The sequence below is a fragment of the Eretmochelys imbricata genome, chromosome 5, assembly GCF_965152235.1.
Source record: "Eretmochelys imbricata isolate rEreImb1 chromosome 5, rEreImb1.hap1, whole genome shotgun sequence".
Lineage (NCBI taxonomy): Eukaryota > Metazoa > Chordata > Testudines > Cheloniidae > Eretmochelys > Eretmochelys imbricata.
In genome coordinates this window covers 18,309,151-18,333,342 of record NC_135576.1, presented here as the reverse complement: position 1 = coordinate 18,333,342, position 24,192 = coordinate 18,309,151, and the positions used below count along the sequence as shown (strand labels likewise).

Genomic DNA, 24,192 nt, shown 5'->3' with positions numbered 1-24,192 from the left:
GCCGAGGGATGTGGTGATCCTCTGAGCTCCATACAATTATCAGAGACTACCCACAAATAAGCCAGTGTGTCTCCACCGTGGCTCTGGTACATGGCAGCCACCTCCTCTGGAAATGTGGATCCAGTGGTCATAATTAATGTTAACTTTTGTCTAATTAACAACACAGCCTTATACAGCGTAGGGAACACAGCAAATTCTGAGGTAACATAATTACTCACAAACAGCAATTTTAATGGTGATCACTGAACTTTATATGGGGATGGCTAACATGCCTTTACTTCCCCCCACCACCAAATCATGAAGATTAAGTGCAAAAACCTGATTGCCAAGTAGTTCTACTGAAGTAAGTAGGCTTATTCACATAATAAGGTCAGTAGGATTTGGCCTTAGGTAAACTTGTGGTATTACATAAGGATGAACAGACCCTAACACATATAAAAATATAATTCAGTTGTAAGAGTTGGCCAAAAAAAAAAAAAGACTTTCCAACATTGTAGGGTTTCTCTGCTTCTGTCTGCTGTCAAAAATTGAATTACCTGGTGATGGATAGCAGGTGTTCAAAGTAGAAACATGGTGCTTTTTTGGTAGTCCTGTAATCACTTACAGTTAGGTAACATATGCTGTGTGGCAAGAACACTATGTTCAGAGAGCAACATCTGAATATAGAACAGAATTCAGTAGAGCTGAAATTTCTGAACTGCAGGTAATTGTGCCAAATTGAGCAACCCACCAAACTGCACAGCGTGAATTATCAATATTTTTTAGTTCCCATCCTGCAAACGTTATTCACACAGGTAGTCCTTATTTACCAGATAACGCTATTGACTTCAAAAGCACAACTTATAAGAATTATTCATGTAAGGATTCTAGGATATTGGGCTCATATATATATATGAGCCCAATATCCTAGAATCAATATATATATTGTAAGGCTTATGTTATAAAACTCTTCTAATTTTATTGCATTTAATACAATATAGAAGAGGGGTGAAATATGGGGTGGTTTGTAGTTGTGCTATCCGAGCAGCATCCCAAGAAAGGAATCTCTTTAGAAAAGCGCAATTCCCTCTCTCTGTTCCATAGTCCATACTAGCAGCAAACAACTACCTTCCCCATGACAGCTCCAATGTGGAGATGGTGCATTGTGGAGAATGGACCTAAGATTCTACTCTTTCCCCACTTGCTTGTGACGCAGGATAGTTGGTAGATCAGGTCAATTTTTTTGGCAAATAGTGTATTTGCCGAAAAATGCAGTTTCAGTCAACATGGAACTATTTGTAAATTTGAACCAGGCCATAGATTATTTTGGGATAGGGGCACACTCAATCTCTCCTTTTGAAGCGGTTCCTCTTCCTATAAATAATCATTGGAGCAGGGATTTAAACTTGAGTCTCCTTCACCTGAGTGAGTGTCCTAAACACCAACCTAATGACTCTGTAGTGATTCTCCTTCTCTCTGGCCAAATGACTATTCAAGTACTTAACACAAAGTGGAGGAGCTTCGAAAGGAGAGGCTGAGACAAAGCCATCCCTATAGCCTGGAATAGGATGAAGCCTGGGTTCAAATGCCTGCTCCAGAGCAGGGATTCAAACCTGGCTCTCCCAATCCCAGGAGAGCACCTTAATCACTGGGACACAAGCTCTAGGGAGGTCCACCACCATCTTCTCCTCCTCCAACCACTTTCTGTATCTAGTCCTTTTAAAATGACTGGAAACAAAATGTTTCAGGTCAAACTTTTGTTTGACCCAAAACAGAATTTTTCAATTTGCCAACGTTTTTTGGCATTTCTGGATTTGGTTTGATCCGAACTGATTTTTCCACTCCTATTTTTCAGAACTGCCAAGAGAACAAAAAAATCAGGTATTTGTCCATCTCTAGTAGTGAGGACTCCTGGCCCCTTACCTCTCTGCACCTGGACCCATGGTGCAGGGAGGCAACGCAGGAATTTAAAGAAGGGTCTTACTAGCATCATTCTCATCTCCTACTGTTTTTTTCGTGTAGCTGTTTTCTATTTCTTTCCATTCCCTGCAAATTTATTTTTTATTTTTAACGAGTTTGCTGTCAGGACTACATTCCAGACAGTTTTTCTAGCAAATATACATAATCCTTTCATTATCAAGAAAGTAAACCTTGAAACAGGAGCCAAGAATTTGGCATTGGTTTAATTTATTGTAGCAAATATGAAATTTGAAACAAGACCAACTTATTCATTTGGCTCCTGATTTATTTAATTCTCCTCCCTTATTAGTTAACTCTAATTTTAAACTATTGCCTTATTCTGAATTCCCATTCCAGAAAATCCTAATGAAATGCTGGAATATTATCATAAAATTGTCTGAATTCTTTTTTCATTCTACAAGAACTTAAAGAAATTTTTTTAAGATACAGGACAGTCTATATTTTATTTCTGACAGTTAAAGCATGTCTTTTTCTTTCAAGTGAGAACTTAACTGTATTTAATGGAGCTTCCCTGTAGAGGATGAGGAATTTTAAATGTAGAGGACTGCAACTTTTAAGAAAGTCAAAATATAGGTAAGGGTTGACCTTTAATTCTACAATTCTCACCAGGATGTCACTTAGTTTCAGTTCTACAAACCGCCTCAGTCCGCAGGCACAACCATCACTGATGTCAATGATGTGACTGGCAGTGGTGTGTATAGATAGAAGGCGCAGTACATGGACATTACAATTTATAGCCAGATTGTGCCTATTAGGGTCTAGCCCAGGTTGCTGGCAGAGAAGAGCTGCTTTGTTCCAAGGGGCACCTCTGAAAGGCACTGGAAGCCTGATTTGCATTTACACTCAGGCCCCCACTTTACACCACTTTGGAGCACTTAAGTGGGCATTAAGGACATTTATGCTCACTTCAAGGCCCCCTCCAATGGCCAGAATGATGTAAATAAACTTTAGTGCAAATGAGTGTGCGGCTCATCCCTTAGAGTACAGCATGTGCTCCTCTCCACTGCTGCTCCTCCCACTCTCCTTTGAGGTGCGTAGCCCTCCAGGGAGTGTTGAGAACAGTCTCTGTATTGAGGAGAACACAAGGACCGCAACTGTGGCTGGCTTCTATCTGGGGTTCTGCAGCAGGAGGGAAGGTCTTTGTGTCCTTCACTTTCCTTGCACATCCATTCCGGGTGCTGGCGCAGTACAAATTAAATGCAAAAAATAAAATGGTGGCAGTCAATGGAAAATAAGCAGAACAAAAATCAAAGCCCTACTGCAGAAAGAGGAAGGATGGTCCAGTGTCTAGGTCTTGGAATATCTGGGTTCAAATCCCTAATCTGCCCACAGATTTCCTGCATGGCCTTTGGCAAGTCACTTAGGGCCAGGGCTAGATAGGTATTTAAGCTCCTAAAGATGCAGATAAGTACCTAATGGGATTTCTCAAAAGCATCTACCTAGGTTCTTGTGGGCTTGTGAAAATCTCACAATGTGCCTATCTGGATCTTTAGGCACATAAATACCTTTAAATATCTGGCCCTTATTTCTATGTGTCTCAGTTCCCCACCATTAAAATGGGGAAAACAGCACTTCCCTGCCTCACATGGGTATTATGAAGATAACTAACTTAAAATTATGAGGTGCTCACAAACTATTCTGAGGGCACAGGTCAGATAAGTACCTTAGACAGATAATCCCTGCATCCAGGCTCCGCTAGAATACTGCACCTTGGTGGCTAATAAATAATACCAGTCATTCTTTCCTGAATTATTACCTGTTTGAGACAAAAGTGGTGTATAAGGGACTTTCGGTTCTATTGCACTCATTGGTGGAGGTAGCAAGGGGTTGGCAAAGCTGCGGAGAGGGTGCGTAGGCCGGACACAGGCTGTGGGAATCGTTCTGCTTGGGGCGTCCTCATTGCTGGCATGTTCAGGCTGTGTCTGTGGCAGCATGGATGGCTGTTGTGGGACTGGTCCTTCACTCACCGCTGTAAGGGAATAATAAAATGAACTATTATTGAGATATTTTTCCAAATCCTATTTCTTACTTTTGTGATCATTTCCCAAAGAACGGGAAGTGCCAACCTTTAACCTTTGAGGAGCTCTAAGATATATGTAAACATTTTTTTTTCAAAAGATATGAATACATGAATTAGAAACAAGACATTCCTAAAAGCAGCCACGTGCCAGAGTGCTGCAATAAATCTTCCTTCAAATAAAGTACAGAAAATGACATTTTTAGCTCCCTCTGTATATTTTATTTGTATACAAACTTCTTAAGTTCCCATCACTATTGGATCTAGGTGCCTTTAAATTGTAAAAATCAACCAAAATCATAAGTATATCATATGGATAGTGACACAAATCCCAGTTGCTGGAACTCATTACATTCTGCCCTATATTATTATTATAGCCACAGCTAATGAGAGTTGAAGACAAAGAAGGGACTTAATTTCTATTTAACCAAATACCAACATCATTTTTCCTTGAAACAGCGTAATATTCACTGTGCCAAAGCAGTCAGTTGCTGTTTTATTATCCTTTACTCAAAGTCAATTTTTCTGTGATTTAAACACGCCATGTCAACCTTCAAACATAAATCAAGGTTACTCTATGTTCTAGAGCGTTTCTTATAAAAGGCTCTCAAAAATTACCTCTCTCGTGAACTTTCTATGCCAGAACAGAGTTACAAACTTGACTAAAGTAATGTGAAAGAAAAATGAACAAAAAGGAAAACATTTCAGTGGATGAAATAATCTCTTTTTTTTGTCTGCTTTGTATCCAGACTGGTAATTACAACTGTTTAGGCATTTTCATCACGGTCACTGAGCAACAGCATGGTCTGTTACTGAGAATATGCACATATTGCAAATGGAACTACAGAGAAGCTGCTCAGTGATGTTTTCAAAGAACAGTGTCAGGATAAAAGAGATGCTATGTGACAGTGCCAAAGCTTCTGAACATGTTAAGGGCATTTGTATTAATACTGTCAACCGGCGCTACTCAAACTGGTGGTCCGCGGGCCGGGGCCGGCCCCCGAGCCATCGGCTGCCGGTCTGCGCGCACATTGGAAAAAAAATTGCTGGTCCCCCGCATCAGATAGCTTGAGAAGCACTGCAGTAAACCACTTTATTTGCACAGTCATGGGCCATGTGTGAAAGTGATAAATGCTCTGGGTTCATTTTTTTTTTTAAACTGAAAAATTTCAGTCAAGACCCCAAACAGCTCATCCTTCTCCTATAGAAAACAATCTTCCTGACACTTAGATATCAGATCTAGTTGTTATACTGGGAATGAAAATACTCTAGAGGATCTGGTTGCTTTCAAAATCCAGAACTCATTGTCGAAATAACGTAATTACAGAGCCAAGACAAATCTCAAGGCACTTTATAATAATGAATGTCAATGTATATAAGTAATTACAACCTACTAGGTGGAAAAATTATTTTGAAAAACGGAAATGAGGGTTTTTGTTCCAGAATCCTGTTATCTGTTCCCAATGCAATATTGCAGACCTCTCCAGCAATTTGGAACTCCGGGCAGAAGAGACTAACTACAGGATGAGACCAAGGTCACAATCATTTGTAGTTTGTAAAAGTTTACTTGGATTGTAGTGAAGTTTCCTTGTCCTCACCTTCAGTGCTCTCTGAATAATGATGCCACTTCCTGGCATATCCACTCTTCTTTCCTTCCACTCCCTTGCTATGTGCACCCTTTCTACTCTTCTTTCCTGACTGTTCTCTTTGGACTAGGATTTGACTTGGACCACATGCCAGTGCAGGAGAGTAAAAACACCGTTTAAATCTCTGACTTGGTGCACAGAGGTAAACTAGTGCTGTGGGAGCAGGCTGGGAAATAGTAGGGACAGAGAATGGGTGGAATGTTGGCTCCATCTCTACTACCTGCTGGCCAAGGAGAAACTGGAGAATCGTGACTCAAAGGTATGTGTCTCAGTGGCAAGGTCTTTGAGGGTGACTCCTCGCTCACAGCGGTGCTTAAAGGAAAAAAAATCCAGCCTTTTGTCTCTTTCTCCTGCTCTTAGCCTCACATTTTCTTTCATGATATTAGGAACAGCCTGCTTCTTCTACTGTGCCCAAGGCTATCATGTCCTTCAAATCCACTTCTTTTGGGAGTCTGCTGGCTCGCATGCACAGACAGGAGAGAACAGGCACATATTGGTAACCTCCACTGACCTGCCTGATATCTTCTGAGTTTATGATCTCAGAGAGAAAAACTTGATCAGCTGGCACCAGCAGTGTAGAGAGTGATATTTTTAACATTAGATTAATGGGCATTAGATATAGTTCCTGAGAAAGTTTTTGTATAAATCCAAGTGGGCTAGAAATGAAAGATGGTGATGGATACTGGAAGGGAAGCACAGTTGTAAAATCTGAAGACTACAATAACTTTTATTATACAAAAAACTTGATGGGGTTGAGCACTCCATCTACAATTGAAGGCAAGGATTCCATAAAAATTAGAAGGTTAAACTGGGCTGTAAATATTGAAAGTAACTTGTCTGAGGAAGATGTCTAGTATTTGAGAAGGGAGTTTTAAAACAATAAAACGTACATGCTTGAAAAACTAATGAGAGCCATCAATTCGCAGTTAGTTCAGGTTCCTGAGGGAATGGAAGATGGAAGCTCTGAAAGTTTATTTAAATAATGGATGAAGATGAGTCCGTTGCTGGTACCACATGATCCAGTTACCTCAATTTCCCACTTCGAAGCTAGACATTTGTCCTTATGAAACTCAGCATGGATGTCTAATTCCAGAAGAATTCTGATTACTTGAAAAGATATTGTAGTTAAAAAATAAGATTTTAATGGAAGCTAGGCTCTCAGACAACCCTGAATATGAAAATCATTGTAGTGAGTCCCAACTGTCCTCACTGCTGAAGTTAAGAGCTTTGACAAGGTAAAAAAAAATTTGCTGTACCTTGGCACCTGATCCAAATCCCAATGAAACCAATAGGAGGGCCTTCCACCGATTTCTAGGGGGCTTTGGATCAGGCCCTAACTGTATGATGTCAGATGTATGAATTGTTCATTGCACATTTTTTACTGAGTGATATCTTTGAGAAGGACTCCCACTTTGAATGTGGCTGTTTGCCCCACTCTGACATGAGATAAGCCCGGGCTATCCAGCGTATGTTTAAACATGAATGGCCATCATGACCCAGAGGATGACCACGGTATCAGACTGGGATTTAGGAGGTGTGAGTTTTATTCCTAGCTCTGTGTGACCCTGGGCTGCATTTCTCTGTGTTTCTGTTCCCCCTCCCATCCATTGTCTGTCTTTTCTACTTAGATTATAAACCCTTTGGGGACAGGTTCTAGCTATTTGTATAGCACCTACACAATATGGCCGTCGTTTCAGTTAGGGCCTCTGGATTTATTGTTATCCAAATAAGAATAATAAATTTGCTAAAACATCAGTTTTATTCTCAGGTGAGAAGTTTAGGCATTTATATTTATATTCTTGGGGAAAAGGTGGTGTGGGTGTTGGTTTTTGGTTTTGTCTTATTTTTTTTTTGCATTTGCAAGAATAAGACCAGATCCAGCTTCACTGAAGTCAATAGAAATATTTCTGAAGTCATTTATGATGGACCCCCAAATAATTCATTTCTGAAAAAAAATTACCTTTAAAGCTATTTTTCCTACTCATCCAGTTGATAAAGAACAAATATAGAAAATAAGGGAGAAAGAAGAGCCTCAGTCAAAACTCAAGGATTGGGCCCACAGTCACATTGGGTCATGTCACACCATCATTTGTACGTGCAACAGTCCCCAATGAAATCACAGAGAAGGCCTGCCTAAAACAGAAGGCATGATATAGCCCAGTATTAAAGTATCCTTTCTCTCCTCTCTTAAAAAACTGGTTAAACTGAAATATCAGTGATTCAGCTTAATAATACTTCCTACCTAAAATCCCAGAATTAAATATTCACTGTTACAGTTAGCTCCAAGAGGAAACACTGTCAAGAAATAAGATTTATTTTAATTAAAAAATGAGTATAATTCACTTTTGCACTTTGAGGGATGTGAAGCTATTTTAGTTCCTTGCTAATCACGTATTGTTACCTCAAAATGGTGAGGACTGTTTCTTTCTTTCTTTCTTCTTTTCTTTAGTTTTTTGTTTGGTTGGTTTTGGTTTTACAACTAACAATCTTGCCTTTACTCATATTTTCATATTACTCATATTTGGTGATGATGATCTGCCCCTTAGAAGGGAAGCTGATCTATATTGGACAAGTGGAGGCGTCCATATGACCTTCAGAGTCAGCCAAGTCACAGCACATTACAATAGCTCAACCTAGAAGTGATTAAAACGTGTTGTGGTCATGTTCACATCTGAGAGGGAAGATTCCTGGACAGCACCATTTTGAAAACTGGAGAACAGACCTTCCCCTTGCCCCCAGTTGAGGGAGACACTGCAGCTCCTACTAGTCCTTAAAACTACTTCTTCCTGACCAGTACCACTTCAGTGTTTTTCCTAGTTGAGGATGAATCATCAGGTCTCATCCAGTTGCTCATTTCTGTCATATTCTGAGACCTCAAAGGGACAGCATTGTCTGTGCTTGATGGGGAGGAGACAAAACTGAGTGTCCTCTGCAAGTTTGATGACAGTGCAGTCCACGGCATTTCACAATCTTTCCCCGGCATCCTGAGGTACACGTTAAACAGCTCAAAATACAGACCAGACAGATTCCTCAGGTGAAGGCTAATGGTTAGGAGGAACTGCTGCACAGAGTGAAGCCACCTTAATATGGCACCGATATATTTCCTGGGAGCAAGGATAGAAAAGCAAATGTATAATAATTGGCTTATATAGATTTCACTGATAGCATGAAACAGACAAGCAGATCTATTATTCCAGGAGGTTCTGGTTGAGTCTGATTTAGCCCTTCATTTTTTTTTAAAGTTTTCTTTTCAGTAGAAGATGAACGGTAAAACTTGGCTTAAGGAAGATTTTCAATATTGGAAGCTTTGAGGTCAACCATGAAGAGTTTCAGGAACAGAAAGAGGTGTTGGAGCATGGTCCACTTGGCAGAATGCACAGCAACACCCTCCCTAATGACATTGCACAGGATGTATTCAAAGATTGCTACCTCCTGATCAATAGCATGTTCAGCCATGCAGTACAGTAGGTAGAATTCACTGCAAAGGAATTACTGCAGTGCATGTATTTTATTTTTTTTAAACTTTTACTGCAATGGGGCAAGAATATCATGGGTTTTTCACTGTGTAGTTCAAATGGATACAAACCTACCTTATGCACCTTCCCTAGTATGATCTTCAATTGCCATTCAGTGTCAAGAAAACCCCACATGATCAGATGAAGACAAAGAAGTGGGTATGACTGAGTCAGAATCCTAGATTAATTTTGCTGAAACCAATTTCTACAGAAGAGAAGCCGTATGGGAGACCTGGTAAGGTGATCCAAACATAAAGCAGACGCTCCAGCTGCTTTTTAATGTTGCCTGCTGCCGAGCGTGTGGGAGGGAAATGTGAAACAAGGAGTACAGCCTCTCTTTCATATGATGTGTTGCTGCCAGTTCCTATGTCAGTGGTGGCAGCATTAGTAGCGATAGCAGGTATGTACACACACACACACACACACACAAATCTATCTATCTATCTATCTATCTATCTAGCCCCCCCTCCATTCTACTCAGGCAGAAAGCTAACCCACCATGCTGTTACAGAAAGCTAGGCAATTGCTTGGCTGGTTGCCTGCATGTCACCGATAAAACAAACAACATATATAAAAATAGTTTCTGCCTTATGGATTTTTTTGTGTATGGAGTTTTGTGGCACTTCTTTCTGTCATATTTTGCAGCTGAGTTTCCTGCATCTCTGATGGATGCTGCAGAAGTAACAATGTCTTCTTTGATTTCCCACCTGGTTTGTTGCATGTGTGGGAATTTATCCATAGATAAGAACATAAGCACGGCCGTACTGGGTCAGACCAAAGGTCCATCCAGCCCAGTACTCTGTCTGCCGACAGTGGCCAATACCAGGTGCCCCAGAGGGAGTGAATCTAACAGGTAATGATCAAGTGATCTCTCTCCTGCCATCCATCTCCACCCTCTGACAAACAGAGGCTAGAGACACCATTTCTTACCCATCCTGGCTAATATCCATTACTGGACTTAACCTCGATGAATTTATATAGTTCTCTTTTAATAACTCTCCTCACTTCTTCTACTCTGCTGTGTAAAAGCGAAATATTTTGGCAGAAATTTTCAAGATGTCATTCTGAAAGTAGTGCCTCACAATTCCTACTGGAGAGCTGCAGAAATATCTGCTTTGGCTCAAACACTGCTGTACAGAAATGCTCAGCTGCTCTCACTGCCTGCTTCCAGTGGTGATTCCAGGGTGGGCAGGTTGGTCAGACTCAGTTCAAAAATGCATTTTTTCCCCAAGAAAAGGGTAAGCTATTGATCAGATGACTGAGGTGTGCTATGACATCCTCTGGGGAGAAGTCTGGCAAAGTGGGTGCCATGTAAAAGGATTGTTTGTGGATGGAAGCACTTGATGGGGTGAATGCTGTGAGAGGTCACAGGAGAGGTCTGGAGGTATTAGAAAAAAGATGAGGTAACGCCACAAGGAGGGCAAGATGATAGCAGCTGACCTAGCAGAGTTCAGAGACAGGAGAAAAGGGCTTTCTTTCAAAAGGAGGCAGTCATGTTTCAATCCATCCTGATGGAGGCCATCTACAAGATATGGGGGAAAGGACACCAGCCTCCTGACGAGTGCTCTTCAGGGGAGTGTCGAGTTTGTGCATGCCTTACTTTGTGTTATACTGCTGACAATTTATTAAATATATAATCCCTTGTGAAATGTACCATGCAATATACTTATGAAATGTACGGTCCCTGCTCCACATTGCTCCTGTGAACACTATTGCAGTGTCTATCAGAGGTGCAATTGCCCATGCATTCACATTTTTTTCAACTCTCCAGGATAAAGACTACACATTCCAATCTGTCAATCTTCTCTTCCATCTCCATGGGTAGGCAGAATCTAACACCTTGTAATGTGAAGTTAAAATTCTCCCTCCAAGTCTGGTGTCCATACATCACCGAGCTGTGCTTCCGTGTGTTAAATCTGTGATTATTTCGGGGTGAGGGAGGTCTATATTCTCAGAAACATCCAGCCAGAGTTAGTCACGCTCTCCAGAGGCAACTACCACCTACCCTTGTATTGGACCCAGTCATTGTAGGGGAAGAAGGTGACAATGATACTGGGTTCATGGATAGAACATCTAGGCCCACAGTCTACCCACAAGCCTTCTACTGAAATGTCAATTGCTAGTCCCTCTGGGCCTGACCATAATGACTGAAAGCAAAAATCAAACAGGATAAAAACCACTCATGGAATTTATTCTCCATGAACTAGCTGCACAGACTGCCAGGAATATGAAAAATGTGTGTGATAGATTGACATAAATATGTCAATAATTCATACCGAAGAGTAGAATAAAGTTAAGAGGGAATTATAAGAAAATATGAGCCCTCCAGCTATGATAATTAGCATGCAAAAGCATGGTCATAGGCTAGAACATATGGCCCATGATGTTAGGACTGCTTATTTAAAAATAAAGTGTGAAGGTGAGGCTGAAGGACAACTGTTGTGTGCATATGCTTTCCAAAGAGCATTATAAACTGTAAAGTGAGTACAAGACAAAAAGACCCCAATCTATTTCTCTAAAGAATATAAGTCTGGTAAATGTATGCCAAGGCAAGCAGTGTGGGCTAGTGGAGAGTGCAATAGTCTGGAACTCAGGAAACATGGATTCTATTCCTGGCTCTGCCATTAGCCTTCTGGGTGACCTTGCACAAGTCATTTCAACTCTGTGTGCCCCAGTTTTCCCATCTGTAAAATGGCAATAATGATACTGACCTACTTTGTAAAGTGCTTTGAGATTTACTGATGAAAAGTACTATATAAGAGCTAGGTGTTATTATTTCATGCAAGACTGTTATATCCTTCCTGAAGGGTCCATATGTGCTAATATCTTTGTGGAAGATGCCATAGCAAGGCAGTTTAAACTAAAGTAAGAGGATGAGGGGGCAAAGGATGGTATGAGATGCCTGAGTCTAGGAAATGCTGCTCTGTCAAACCATCAGGGACAAAGGGGCAAGCTGGTAAAGTATGCATTCTCCAGAACAGTACAAGATTTCTTCCAAGTTTAATGGCATGACTTGGACCTATCTACATAAGTTGGTGCAGAGTTTAAGGCTAGATATGTTATGCAGATTGTTTTTTTTTATTTTGATCCAATTCTCTTTCAATTCTTAATAAATCTCATTTTGGTACAAACCAAAGGGTCTTAAAACTTTGGGGGATTTGAAACAGATGATCCTGAATAGGTGCAACAACTTTCAACCTCTAAGAAGAGATGTGAAGCAAGGCTTTCTGGTGTCGCCCCTGATCAGTATTCTCAGTCCACCTGGTACAAACTAACGAGCTCTCTACCATAATGTTTTGATCCTCCAAATGCACAAGAATGCCTAATTAAACACAGATGAACACTGAGTTTAAGGAGTATACGATGACAGTGTTTTATAAGGAGCAAGTCTGCTGGTAAGAAAATATTAGTGCAATTTTGGCAAACCTGGGTTTAATATAGAGAATGCTGGGTGGGATTTTGAAGACCAATCAACATTGGCCTAATTCCGTTCCCATTGAAATCAATGAAAATGTTTCTACTGATGGCAATGTGAATTTTGACATTGATTTCGAGTTAGACCAGGATGGAGTGCTTTTTGAAAATGCAACCCGCAATGTATTCTTTTTATATTGTCTACTGGTTAACTTTGAGAAGAAGAAATTAACTGCAAAGACCACATGTATTCTTACTACACTTCAGAATAATACTGTACTACACAACTTCAGATATTTTCCTTTTTAGTACCGGCTCATACCAGAAAACATTCAGAGGAACCCAGTCACGAGGTGAGATGTCATTTTGTTCAAATGAATGTGTACACAAACTCTAAGCTAGTTATAAGCCTTCCTTTACAGTATACTGTCCTCCTGAAAAGAAAATAATACTGTGTTTGCCATTTCATAGATTCATAGATTCTGAGACCACAAAGGACCCATTCTGATCATCTAGTCTGATCTACTGCAGGCCACAGAACTTTCCCAAAATTATTCCAGTTTGCACGAGAACCAATCTTTTAGAAAAGCAGCCAATCTTGATTTAAAATTTGTCAGTGATGGAAAATCCAACATAACCCTTGTTCCAATGATTAATTACCCTCACTACTAAAAATGTATGCCTTATTTCCAGTCTAAACACCACTTCAAAACACTTCATCAGAGAACAAACATCAAAATAAAAGGTAAGGCATTGTACTGACTTCTTCCTGTTCCAAAGGTTCGGTCAACAGAGAGTGTTGGGAATGGCACAGGCCGGAGGGTGAACTGCGGGTGTGGATATCCACATGTTGGCGATGGCAGAATTCCTGGGTACTGGGCACTTTCTAGTGTTGGCACTGGGATGGCACTGACAACAGCTGAAAAGAGAGAGAAGGAGAAAGAGAATTAAAGATCTCTTAACATTTGTAGAAAGTTAAAAATAAATGGATGGATCTCGCAGAAAACTACAAATGGCCACATTTCCAAAGCAGGTGCCTAAATTGCAGCCACAAAATATGTATTTTGTACAGTGCCTGATACAGTGAGGTCCTGATCCATGACTAGGGCTCCTAAATGCTATGGTAATATAAATAATAGATAAATAAATAAACAAACAAACAATGTGTGTATGCTCTTTATAGACAAACCAACACACATACAAACACCACATTTGTATACAGAAATAGGCATGTTTCATGTGACTGGGATATTTTCATATACAAAAAGCCGCTTTTATGTATGAAACTATCTGCACACATAAATGCCTGTTTCAAGGGTGCAAATTAGGCAGACAAGTTTGAATATTTTCCTGTTAAGTGACAAATATTTGAAATGGAAATGGATGAATCAAGGCTCCAAGAGCCAGGATATAATCTTAGTGACTCTACTAAAGTTATTCCTGATTTACACCAGTGTAACTGAGATTGGCCTTACTTCCTCAGGGCTTGGCTACACTTATATTTTATAGCGCTCTAACTTGCTGGCGCAGGGGTGTGAAAAATCACCCCGCTGAGCACAGCAAGTCAGACCGCTTTAAAGCGCTAGTGTAAACAGGCTCCGAGTGCTGGGAGCTGTGCTCCCAGTGGTCGGAGCTAATCCCCTCCTGGAGGTGGATTACCAGGAGCGGTGGGAGAGCTCTCTCCCGGCGCTCGCACGCGACCACACTCGCACTTCAAAGCGCTGCTGTGGGAGCGTTCCCACAGCAGCGTTTTGAAGTTTCCAGTGTAGCCATGGCCTCAGTGTGTACATTTAACTCTGAGTGTTCTAATGGGAATTACAACCAAGAAAGAGAGGAAAGAGAAACAATGTGTTATGCAAATTAATCACCTGAACATTTAAGGCTTCTCCAAAGCATATGAACCATTTTGGTTTGGAAACTGGCTCAAAATCTAATGAAATCAGGATTTCTTGTGAGTGAGTTCCAGTATGTTCTGGTTTTGAACAATCCAGGAATAAACAACCAATAACAAAAACAATGGGCCAAATTCTGAATTCCTTTACCGGTTTTTATGCACTTCTTACTCAGGGAAACTCCCATTGACTTTAACAAAAGTTTTGCCTGAGTAAACACTGAGTAGTAACTTCAGGATTTGCCCCAATGATGATATTTTTGGCTTATGTAGCACTTTTAACACGTGAATTGCAAACAATATAATAAATATTAAAGTAGACATTATTATTACTTCTAGCCCTTATTAAATCCACCACACAGAGTTGTAAACTGGGCAATTTGCCCAAGGTCACACAAAGAGTCAGTAATTGGGCCAAAGCTTTTTCCTTATTACTTCTTTAAGCACTAAACAACACAGTCTTTGTTGGGCATTTCTGTACTTCCAGAGGAAAACGGGAGGTGTAGAACCGCACAAAACTTTTATTAAGAAATAATAATCGTAATATTTTGAACGTTCAAAATGTCTAGGTTCAATTTACCCATCCTCAGAATAGAAATCTTACTATTCAAAGATTTAATTTTATCTGTGGAAATCATTTTATTCACACTGTTAAAAGGTTAAATAATAGTCTTCCTGTTTGTAACATTGTTAACGCACTGCAAAAACAATCATTCTGTATTGAGTCATAAAAAATCCAACACATTTATTGAAGGCCATCCCTTCATTCTTCTCCAAGATATAAGTAATAAGAATAAAAAAAAATCAGAGTATTCACTGTAATATTATATTTATGTAGAGAAGCTAAGGGAAAAGATAGCTTCAAGCATTTTCAAAAAGTCTCTGCAATATGACAAGAAATTTGTTCTGACATAGCCTAACAAGAGTTGAATTTGTATTTGATATGGATGCTTTAGGAGTTTGAAAGCAGAAATTCCCTCACCAGATTTTGGAGCTCCCTGATCACTGCCCTTCTGCGTCAAAAATTTTCAATATGTCCTATAAACATGTAATCTAAGTATGGCTTATTGAATTTACAAAGTAGAGATTCCAAAGCTGTGCTCAGTAGCCCAAAGTCCACAGATGTTGCCAAACACAATATCAACATGATTGTTTCCACAACTTGGGAAAACATACTTAAAAAAAAACCAGTGATTAATAAACCCCCAAAAGTGATTCATTCTATGAGCATATTTCTTCCTCACACAGATGTATTATAAAAAATAAATATACTGGAATTCTGTAGATAAATCACAAGAACATAAAACTAAGTAGTCAAAATTTTTCTACCTCCTTTTTAAAAATCTGCCCTTATATAATGATACACTCTTATCAAGTTATTTGTTATCTCAGCACCTACCCTATTATAACATTTTGACTACGCCAATCAGAAAATGGAAAATCTGCTGTGTTGATGCTAAGAAGGAGCACAGGTCTTTCACCAGTAGATAACACTCTGAATTCAACTGTCCTGTTTTCCAAGATTTTACTCCATAATTTGTCACCATTTTGATACAACAAATTGTGATATAGCCTCCTGCACAAACAGACTTGGGATCGAAATCCAGATCTTTGATTTTAAATGCTTGGGGAGAAGGAAGGTGTTTAGGACTATGTATCATCAGCTAGATTTCAGCCTCTTTTCTGGTTTTCAGCTCAGCTCTCAGCTCTTTGATCTGAGTATTTGACATCAATTGTGTTAGTTATGAATTGGAAACAATGCTCTGAATTGTTTTTCAATTTTGTCCTTGTGTGCGTCCAGGTCTTCGTTATTAATGAGATCAAGCCAGATTTCCACTGAGACTGTGACTTTAGCATCACTGGACTGCAATCTGCCAAGACCCTATGAAACTCCCTTCAATTGCTTTATCAAGTTTAGTGCCTTCCTGTGAAGGAATTTAGAGACTTAAGAGTATCACAATGGCTACATTTCAATAACGATGATGGCCTCAAACAGTCTCACTTGTAGCATCATGAAACTCACCAATGTTTTTCCCTTTCACGTCAATACAAAAAGTTTCATTCAACAGCTCATTTGATCCTGAAGAACCCAAATAAACTGATTTTCTGTGCTTTTTAAGATCAGCTTAAATCACATCTATTTTGTCACTTAACAATGCCAATGTGTTTATTTTACTTCAGAATAATTACCTCTTTTGATTTCTTCAGTCCTTTCTATAGCTTATTTCCTATCACTTTTAATGTTTGGCACATCAAGTCAGATAAATTAAAAAAAATACGATAAAGCCCCTCAAAAACATACCACTTTTATTTTATGGAGAAAGAAACAGGTTTTTTACAACCCAGCCTAAAAAGTTCACAAATTAGACCAAAATGTGAGATCAATTTCTCCCCCGCCCCCATGTATCATTATATAATCTCTCTATTAGACATATACTAGTGGGAATAGGATACAGATAGAAAACAGAACCTCACCCTTCTAAAACTATTTATGATTTGATCCTAAAAAACCCAACAGCACATTTATCCATATACACTGACCTATAAAGCGGATTGATTTTACTTATACCGGTATTGTCCCATTGCAATTATAATGAGTTTGATTCTGATCTTGCCTACAACACGTCGACATCAGTGTAATTCCACTGCCCTTATTCATATCTCCCTTGTATCAGGTAAATCAGGAGTAATGCTACTGCAGCTAGTGCAGTTATTGCAGCGTCAGTCTAGTGTGAGAAAGAGGATTATCAGGCCCATCAATATCAGAGATGTGACTTCTGATTTTCTCTGAAGTAAATGAGATCAGAATCCAACCCACTGAATCTTTATCCTGTGCATTCTCCAATATTTTTTATGTTTACAACTCCCCTTAGGGAAAGTATGTCAGGCCGGAATGTCAAAGTGTGCATGTGACCGCGTTATCTACAAGTGGATACAGCCTAAAAAGGAGAAAGGTCCCAAGAATGATTTTTGCCTCTGTATATTTAAGTACTTCCTTACGTTAAAGTACAAGTTGTTCCATTGACATCAGTGGGACTGCTCATGTGCTTAAAGTTAAGCACCTGTGTAATGGATTGCTGGATCAGGGCCTTATAGATTACTGGTAATGTAACATATACCAAATAATGTCTAGATTTAATATGTGTTGCACAGTTCTTTGAAACCAAAGGATTCTTTCCAGAGATAAACATCTCCATCCTGTAGTCCATGTTGAGAATCACACTGCACAGTAATGCATAAAGAATGAGGAGAACTTGTGGCACCTTAGAGACTAACAAATTGATTTGGGTATAAGCTTTCATGGGCTAAAACCCACTTCATCAGATGCATGGAGTGGAAAATACAGTAGGAAGTCTATTATTGAGTGTCCAGGTTAGTGTTTTTGTTGTGTGATGTGTAGTTGCTTGTGAGTATTTGCATCAGGTTGGGGGGCTGTCTGTAAGCGACGACTGGCCTGTCTCCCAAGGTCTGTGAGACTGATGGATCATCCTTCAGGATAGGTCTACAACCTATCCTGAGGGACGATCCCTTACCCTCACAGACCTTGTGTCCCCAAGTACTGTACACATAGGAAATGTACACATAGGAAATGTGTGGTCTAGTGGTTAGAGCAGTGGACTGGGAAGTTAGGACTTCTTGATTCTATTCCCACCTACTGAATCATTGTGAAGCCTTGGGAAACCATGGTTTACTCCTTTGTAAAATGTGGCTAGTGCTATTTACCGTAGTTGTGTTATGAGGCTTAATTAATTAATATTTGTAAGATGCTTTGTGATCCTCAAATGGAAGAAACTCTAGATGCACTATTGTTCTCACATACAATTGTAAGAGGGAGTAAGAGATGCGCTACTCACGAGGGTTGTTTGGTTGTGAATCCATCGGAATCATGAGCTTGGCACGAGTGGCTCTGCGGGCAGCAAGCGAGCGCTCTAACGTGGACATGCTACTTCCCACATCCTCCGTGTCAGGACCTAGTGAAAAGCAACACAGTGGCTATGTTAATAATGGCTAAACACCAGACTGTTTCCCTCTTTACCATATGTCTTGCAGTAAAGTGGATGGATATTTTTTCAGACATCTATCATTAAAACCGGTCACTTAAATGGTATCATCTCCTAATTGTTCTGCACAGACTACTTTGGACACCATTCCTGAATAAAATGGTTGTTTCTCATTTTCTTACAACTGTCTTTAAATGTAAATTTCTCCCTTTACAATCACATCCTGGTTTAACTCCCCTTTCTCCCTGCCACTGAAACAAAAATTGCTTCATAAAAATGACACTAACCCTGTGCCTCAACATTTCTTGTTACCCACTTCCCTTAAAGTTCAAACAAAGTATCATGGCCAGATTTGGGTGCATAAAGTAGGACGTCTAAATCCATAATCTAGCACCTAAATAACTGGCCTTATCTGCAGAGATGCTTTATATGCACCCACCAAGTCCCAGCCAATTCAAATGATTGGCTCAGCAGCTACAAAAATCAGGCATTATACTTAGGTACAAAATATAGATGTAGGTATCTTCAGGTAGCCAAACTGAAAGTTTTAGTCCAATTATACTCATACAGAGATGTTTGGTGTAACCAAAGAAGCTAGGGTAACTATCTCTGGTCACGGAGGTACCTTATTTTCCGTGGTTTGGTACAGTAATTCCCAATGAAATAGAAGATACATTTTCTGGTTCCCAGATTGTATCATATCTCATATGTATATTATATTAATGTCACATAAGTAGTTAAACTACCATGGGAAAACGAGTTTATTATCGCCATGATAACATAAATTGAGTTTATTTGGTATCTTTGAGTAGTTCACCTCCATTTTACCTACTCATCTCCACAGGGCTATTACTTTCTAAACCTCTGAGCAGCTCATAAACTTTTTTTTTAAATAAGTGTCTCCACAAAACTATTTCCTTCAAATTATCTTGATTTAATTTTCAGGACTCAGTAACTGTTTTAAGGTCCAAAATCTAGTGATTAAATAGGGCGAGGACAATATGTTTTATTCAGTTGATATTTTAGGATTCCTAGTACTATAAAAGTATTTGTATGTGGCCTAGTTGTTTGCATGTATTTGTATCTAGCTCTTATAGCGAGGCAACTGGTGTGCTGTGACCACTGATTATCTTGGGTTTGATCCAAAGATCATTGAAGACAGTGGAAAGACTCCAGTTGATCATAATGGGCCTTGGATTAGGGTCCATGATCATCTTACTTATGAACAGATTATAAAGTCTTTGGGGCAGGGATCATTGTTTTGTTGTATGTTTGTGAAGCGCCTAGAGCAATGAAGCTGGGGCCTCTCGGTGCTAATCCAAGACAAATTAAAAAAAGAAAAAAGACAAACCACTATGTAAGAGTTCAAACCCTAAAATCCTGACAGCAACCTCTGATTTTTAGATCATTTTAGAGGTTTGAAATCCAATTAGGTCTGCCATTTCTTTCACACTAACGCCTGTACCTCCTATGGTAGGTAAGGAATAGAGAGACACAAACCAGAGTAGCAGCTGAAGAAATCTAAGCATTTACCATCATATATATCACCAAAGAATCTGAAATACTTAAAACCCTATGTGATTTTCCAGACTAACTTGCTTCTGTCACTCATGAATGATGCACCCATGCAAACTCATGCCAAATATACTTATATTTTGAATCTATATATTGCTTCTTCTTCCCCACCGCATTACATTTTATTACTGAAAAAAGTTTCTCTAACAAAAGGGAAGCCTGTACAGTTTAAGGATAGAAAAGAAAAGCTAGGCTGTCTGTATACTACACTTAAATTGCATTCTTTGCATTAGAGTTTTTTTTCTCTCTGGACCAAATTCTGATCTCACTTACGATGGTGAAACTCTTTTTTACCGTGTTGTCTCTCTGCTCCATTTTTCATTTGATTTTTTTTCCATTGTGTTCCCCCCCACACTATGTCATTCCCTTCCTCCCCCCGCCACCAATAGGTTCTCCTAAAGTGGAATGCAAACTCAGGGCTTGTCTACATGGAGACTTAGTGCATTGCAAGCCAGGAATATACAGCATGCTAGCCTGCCGTGTTCACCATGTGGAGCCTGCAACTGCACACTAAAGCACTATAGTACACTTTGACTAGCTGGTTCATACAGTAGTGTCCTCATGGCCAGTTTGTATGTGCCGGCTAGGGCACTGAAGATTTACACCCCAGCTTGCGGTGTACTAATTGACCGTGCAGACAAGCTCTCAATAACGTTTGATTTCCAGCGAAGTTCTGAGCCCATCATGAAAGAATGGAGTAGAAATCAAACATAATGCATATTCTTCTCATTATGAACCAATGCAAAGTAGCATGTCATTTTGGAAAAATGAAATGTACCTGTTCTGCAGACACTATTGAATTGCTTAATATTTGATTTCTTGAAAAATCATTCTTATCCATTAAACCAATTGGGAATATTTGATTACGATAAGCTAAAACCTTCCAATATTGTATAAAATATACTCTGCCCATCAATTGTGGGTCCAGGTGATTTTTTCCTTCCCTCAGATCTCAATTTCAACATATGTACTGCTCCACTTGCATTAGAAGCTACCCATGCAGCTAGTCATGCTGTTATATTAGACAAGAAGTATCTGCCACCATGCCCAGTCGCAGTGTTGCCAACTTTCCCAATTTTATTACAAGTCTCCTGATAATTGGTGTTTGTTAGAGCCCCAGTTGCTGGAATCTAGACTGGTTATCATCTGAGAATCCCAGATTTCATTTTTTTGTGGCTACAGAGCAAAGCTTGACAGCATGAACTCTAAATACTCCAACATCAGAAGGCAAATAAACAGAACCTAAAGTTAATTATTTTTAAATCTTGTGATTTTTTTAAACCAATCTGCGGATGGCTTGACTTGTGATTTTTGAATGCCTGGAGCTGGCAATACCACCAGAACTGTATTGGGCCTCTTAATCACTGCTGTCATTGGTGGAGGGGGCCTGCAGCAGGGGACTCCCTCAGAGGCACATTTTAGAGCAACCACCGTAGTACCCTTTACGCATGTACATTGCACATTTCCACCCCGTGTTGGCTTGATTCTGCCGGCTGCTCCCTTTGGTGGGTCTAGACTCCCCGGTCCTTATGTCTAGGAGTGCACCAATGGGAGGGTGGCAGGCCCATGTATAAGGATTATGAGCAGCCTTTTCTCTCTCAGATAAAACTGTATCCAGCTAGGCCAAATTTGGACCATAGCACCCAGATTTATTGATTTTAGGACTGACTGTGTTATTCTGCCCCCCAAAGAGACTATTTACATATCACTACAGATGCTTGAAGTTAAAAACAACTCCAGGCAGAGCTGGGACATTTCAGTGAGCACAATGGCAGTGCTGTTACCAGACTGTGAGGCACTCTTGCTGCCCAGCTGAGTTTCAGACTGGCTGTGGCTGACTGGTGTGATGTCTTGACAGCTCTGCATCGGCGAGTCTCTTCCTGAGGGGTCAGAACCTGACGGCTTTTCAATATTCTTCATCTCCATCTCTTCATGGTGTATCCAGAGGTCTGGGGGCCTCAAGTCTTTCTGGCTGCCCTTCCTTTTACCAGCACTATGGGTAGCACGCTTTCTATGGAAAAAGTCAAAATTGAAATCTAAGAAAATTGAAATCTAAGAAAATAAAAAAACCAAAAACCTTAAAAATTAAGTGATCTCAGGTTACACAACAAATAAATCCATTTAGGTTTGTCCTACAAGGCTTAGGAACCAGTTATCTTGGATCTGGCTGCTATGCCTTTAGGCCTCTAGAGATAAATGTATTATTGCGATATGTTAAATCCCCAGGGCATGGGGGTAGGTACCACCACGTGTCTCACTGTCTAGCACCAGCTGCTTGCTGATCCATGAAGTGGCACTGGCATTAGTTCCAGATGAGGCCACTTGCCAAGCCCTTAGAGCTAGACATAAAGGTGTCTCACTGACAGCATATGTTTAGGAGATGAATGAAAGGGGCAAGTGAGAGGAAATACTGCTGTTTGCTCCAGGGGGTGGACTTGGGTCTCAGCAGGGTAGGTCATCTGTGCACCAGCTGATGTGCAATTGGAGAAAAATTCCTTCCAGAAACAATAGGGGAATTGTGAAGTTCCTCTTGGGAAGACTATAATTTCTGATTTAACTACATATAGCAACAACAATTGAATAGTGCAGAATATATTCCCGTAGTGTCCTGCAGGCCTCATACTTTCCATAAATGGCTACAGCATACATTATATTTCTTAAAATATAAATAAATAAATAAAAATAATAAAACATTATTTTTATCACACAAAAGCTAAGAAATTCAGAGTGATATATCCCACAGCAACATTAACTTTCCTCCTTATGTATATTCATTACAATATGTTCTATCCTTACAAGACCATACAGTGTATGTGTGTATGTACACAAAACATGCACGCACACATATTCAGAGACATATGTGCATCTGCTGTTACAGAAAACGTATGCAACTTAAATATAAATCAAGAGCTCTCTGTTGCAGCTACCTAAAAAGTTTCACTGGAGATGCATTATTTAAACTCACTTTAAGCAATCTAAAAATATGGAAAACGTGCAGCCCCTCTGTTTTATTTTTAATGGTATTAATTGCAGAACAATCTGCCTGAGCATTCACATAGCATTTTTCATCTGCAGATCTCAAAGCAGTTTACATAAACGGATAAGTATAATCCGATTTATAAGTGAGGAAAGTGAGATACACCTCGATGAGGCCAAAATTTTCAAACTTGGGTGCACATTTAGTCATCAGAAAAACAGCAGCTTGATTTTCACATGCTGAGCACTCCCAACTCTTATTCAAACTTCAGAAACAGACTTCAAAGAGAAACTGCTGAGCTATAATTCATTTGCAAACTTAACATCATCAGTTTGGGCTTGAATAGGCACTGAGAGTGGTTGGCTCACTACAAAAGAAATTTTCCCTCTCTTGGTATTGACACCTCCTCATTAATTATTGGGAGTGTACCAGATCCACACTAACTAAATTGGCCTTCAACATTGATTCTCCACTTGTAAGGTAACTCCCTTCTCTTCATGTGCCAATATATATTTATGCCTGTTTCTGTAATTTTCACTCCGTGCATCTGAAGAAGTGGGTTTTTTACCCACAAAAGCTTATACCCAAATAAATCTGTTAGTCTTTAAGGTGTCACCGGACACCTCGTTGTTTTTGTGGATACAGACTAACATGGCTACCCCTCTGATACCAACTCCTGTTGAGCCACACAAGCTATTCATGCCAAAATGCACTTTATACATCTACCGAGTCATAACAGGCCTGACTGAAAGACCATTGAGCCAGGAACTCCTGAGTTCTAATTCTGCTCTGCCATTTATTTACTTGATCAAGTTGCAATCAATAAAACATTTACTTACTGCAACTATCTCGCATGGGAGTCATGAACATTCATTTGTTTGTAAAGTGCTTTGAAGATATATGGTGCTGAGTGCAACTACTATTAAATCTTAAATGTCTTTTTGGTAATTGAATTAAAAATTAAGATGTACTACTCTTTACTTTTAAACTTTGCAATACACACAGACAGAGTATGATATTATACACTACACCTTGTGGAATTCACTAAGACACAGTACACGTTGAATGTTTTAAGAACGCTCTTTCCACTTTGCTGAAACATTGCCTTTTGTTATGCAGACACTATCCTAACCAGCTTGGATGAGGCAAATAAGTGAAGACATAGCTGATAACTCATTAGCATCAGACCTTGGAAAG

The 24,192-nt window shown here is 39.7% G+C and overlaps 1 protein-coding gene across 1 annotated transcript in view; it reads right to left on the bottom strand.

Annotated features, from left to right (window-relative positions):
* Positions 1-24,192, bottom strand: part of DCC (DCC netrin 1 receptor) — a 948,458-nt gene that overhangs the window by 23,454 nt on the left and 900,812 nt on the right. Inside the window, exons 24-27 of the mRNA XM_077816218.1 lie at positions 21,803-22,029; positions 18,297-18,413; positions 13,315-13,470; positions 3,716-3,928 (exon numbers count right to left, since the gene is read on the bottom strand). Of these exons, the coding sequence (XP_077672344.1) occupies positions 3,716-3,928; positions 13,315-13,470; positions 18,297-18,413; positions 21,803-22,029 (713 nt within the window). The remainder of the gene's footprint in view (positions 1-3,715; positions 3,929-13,314; positions 13,471-18,296; positions 18,414-21,802; positions 22,030-24,192) is intronic.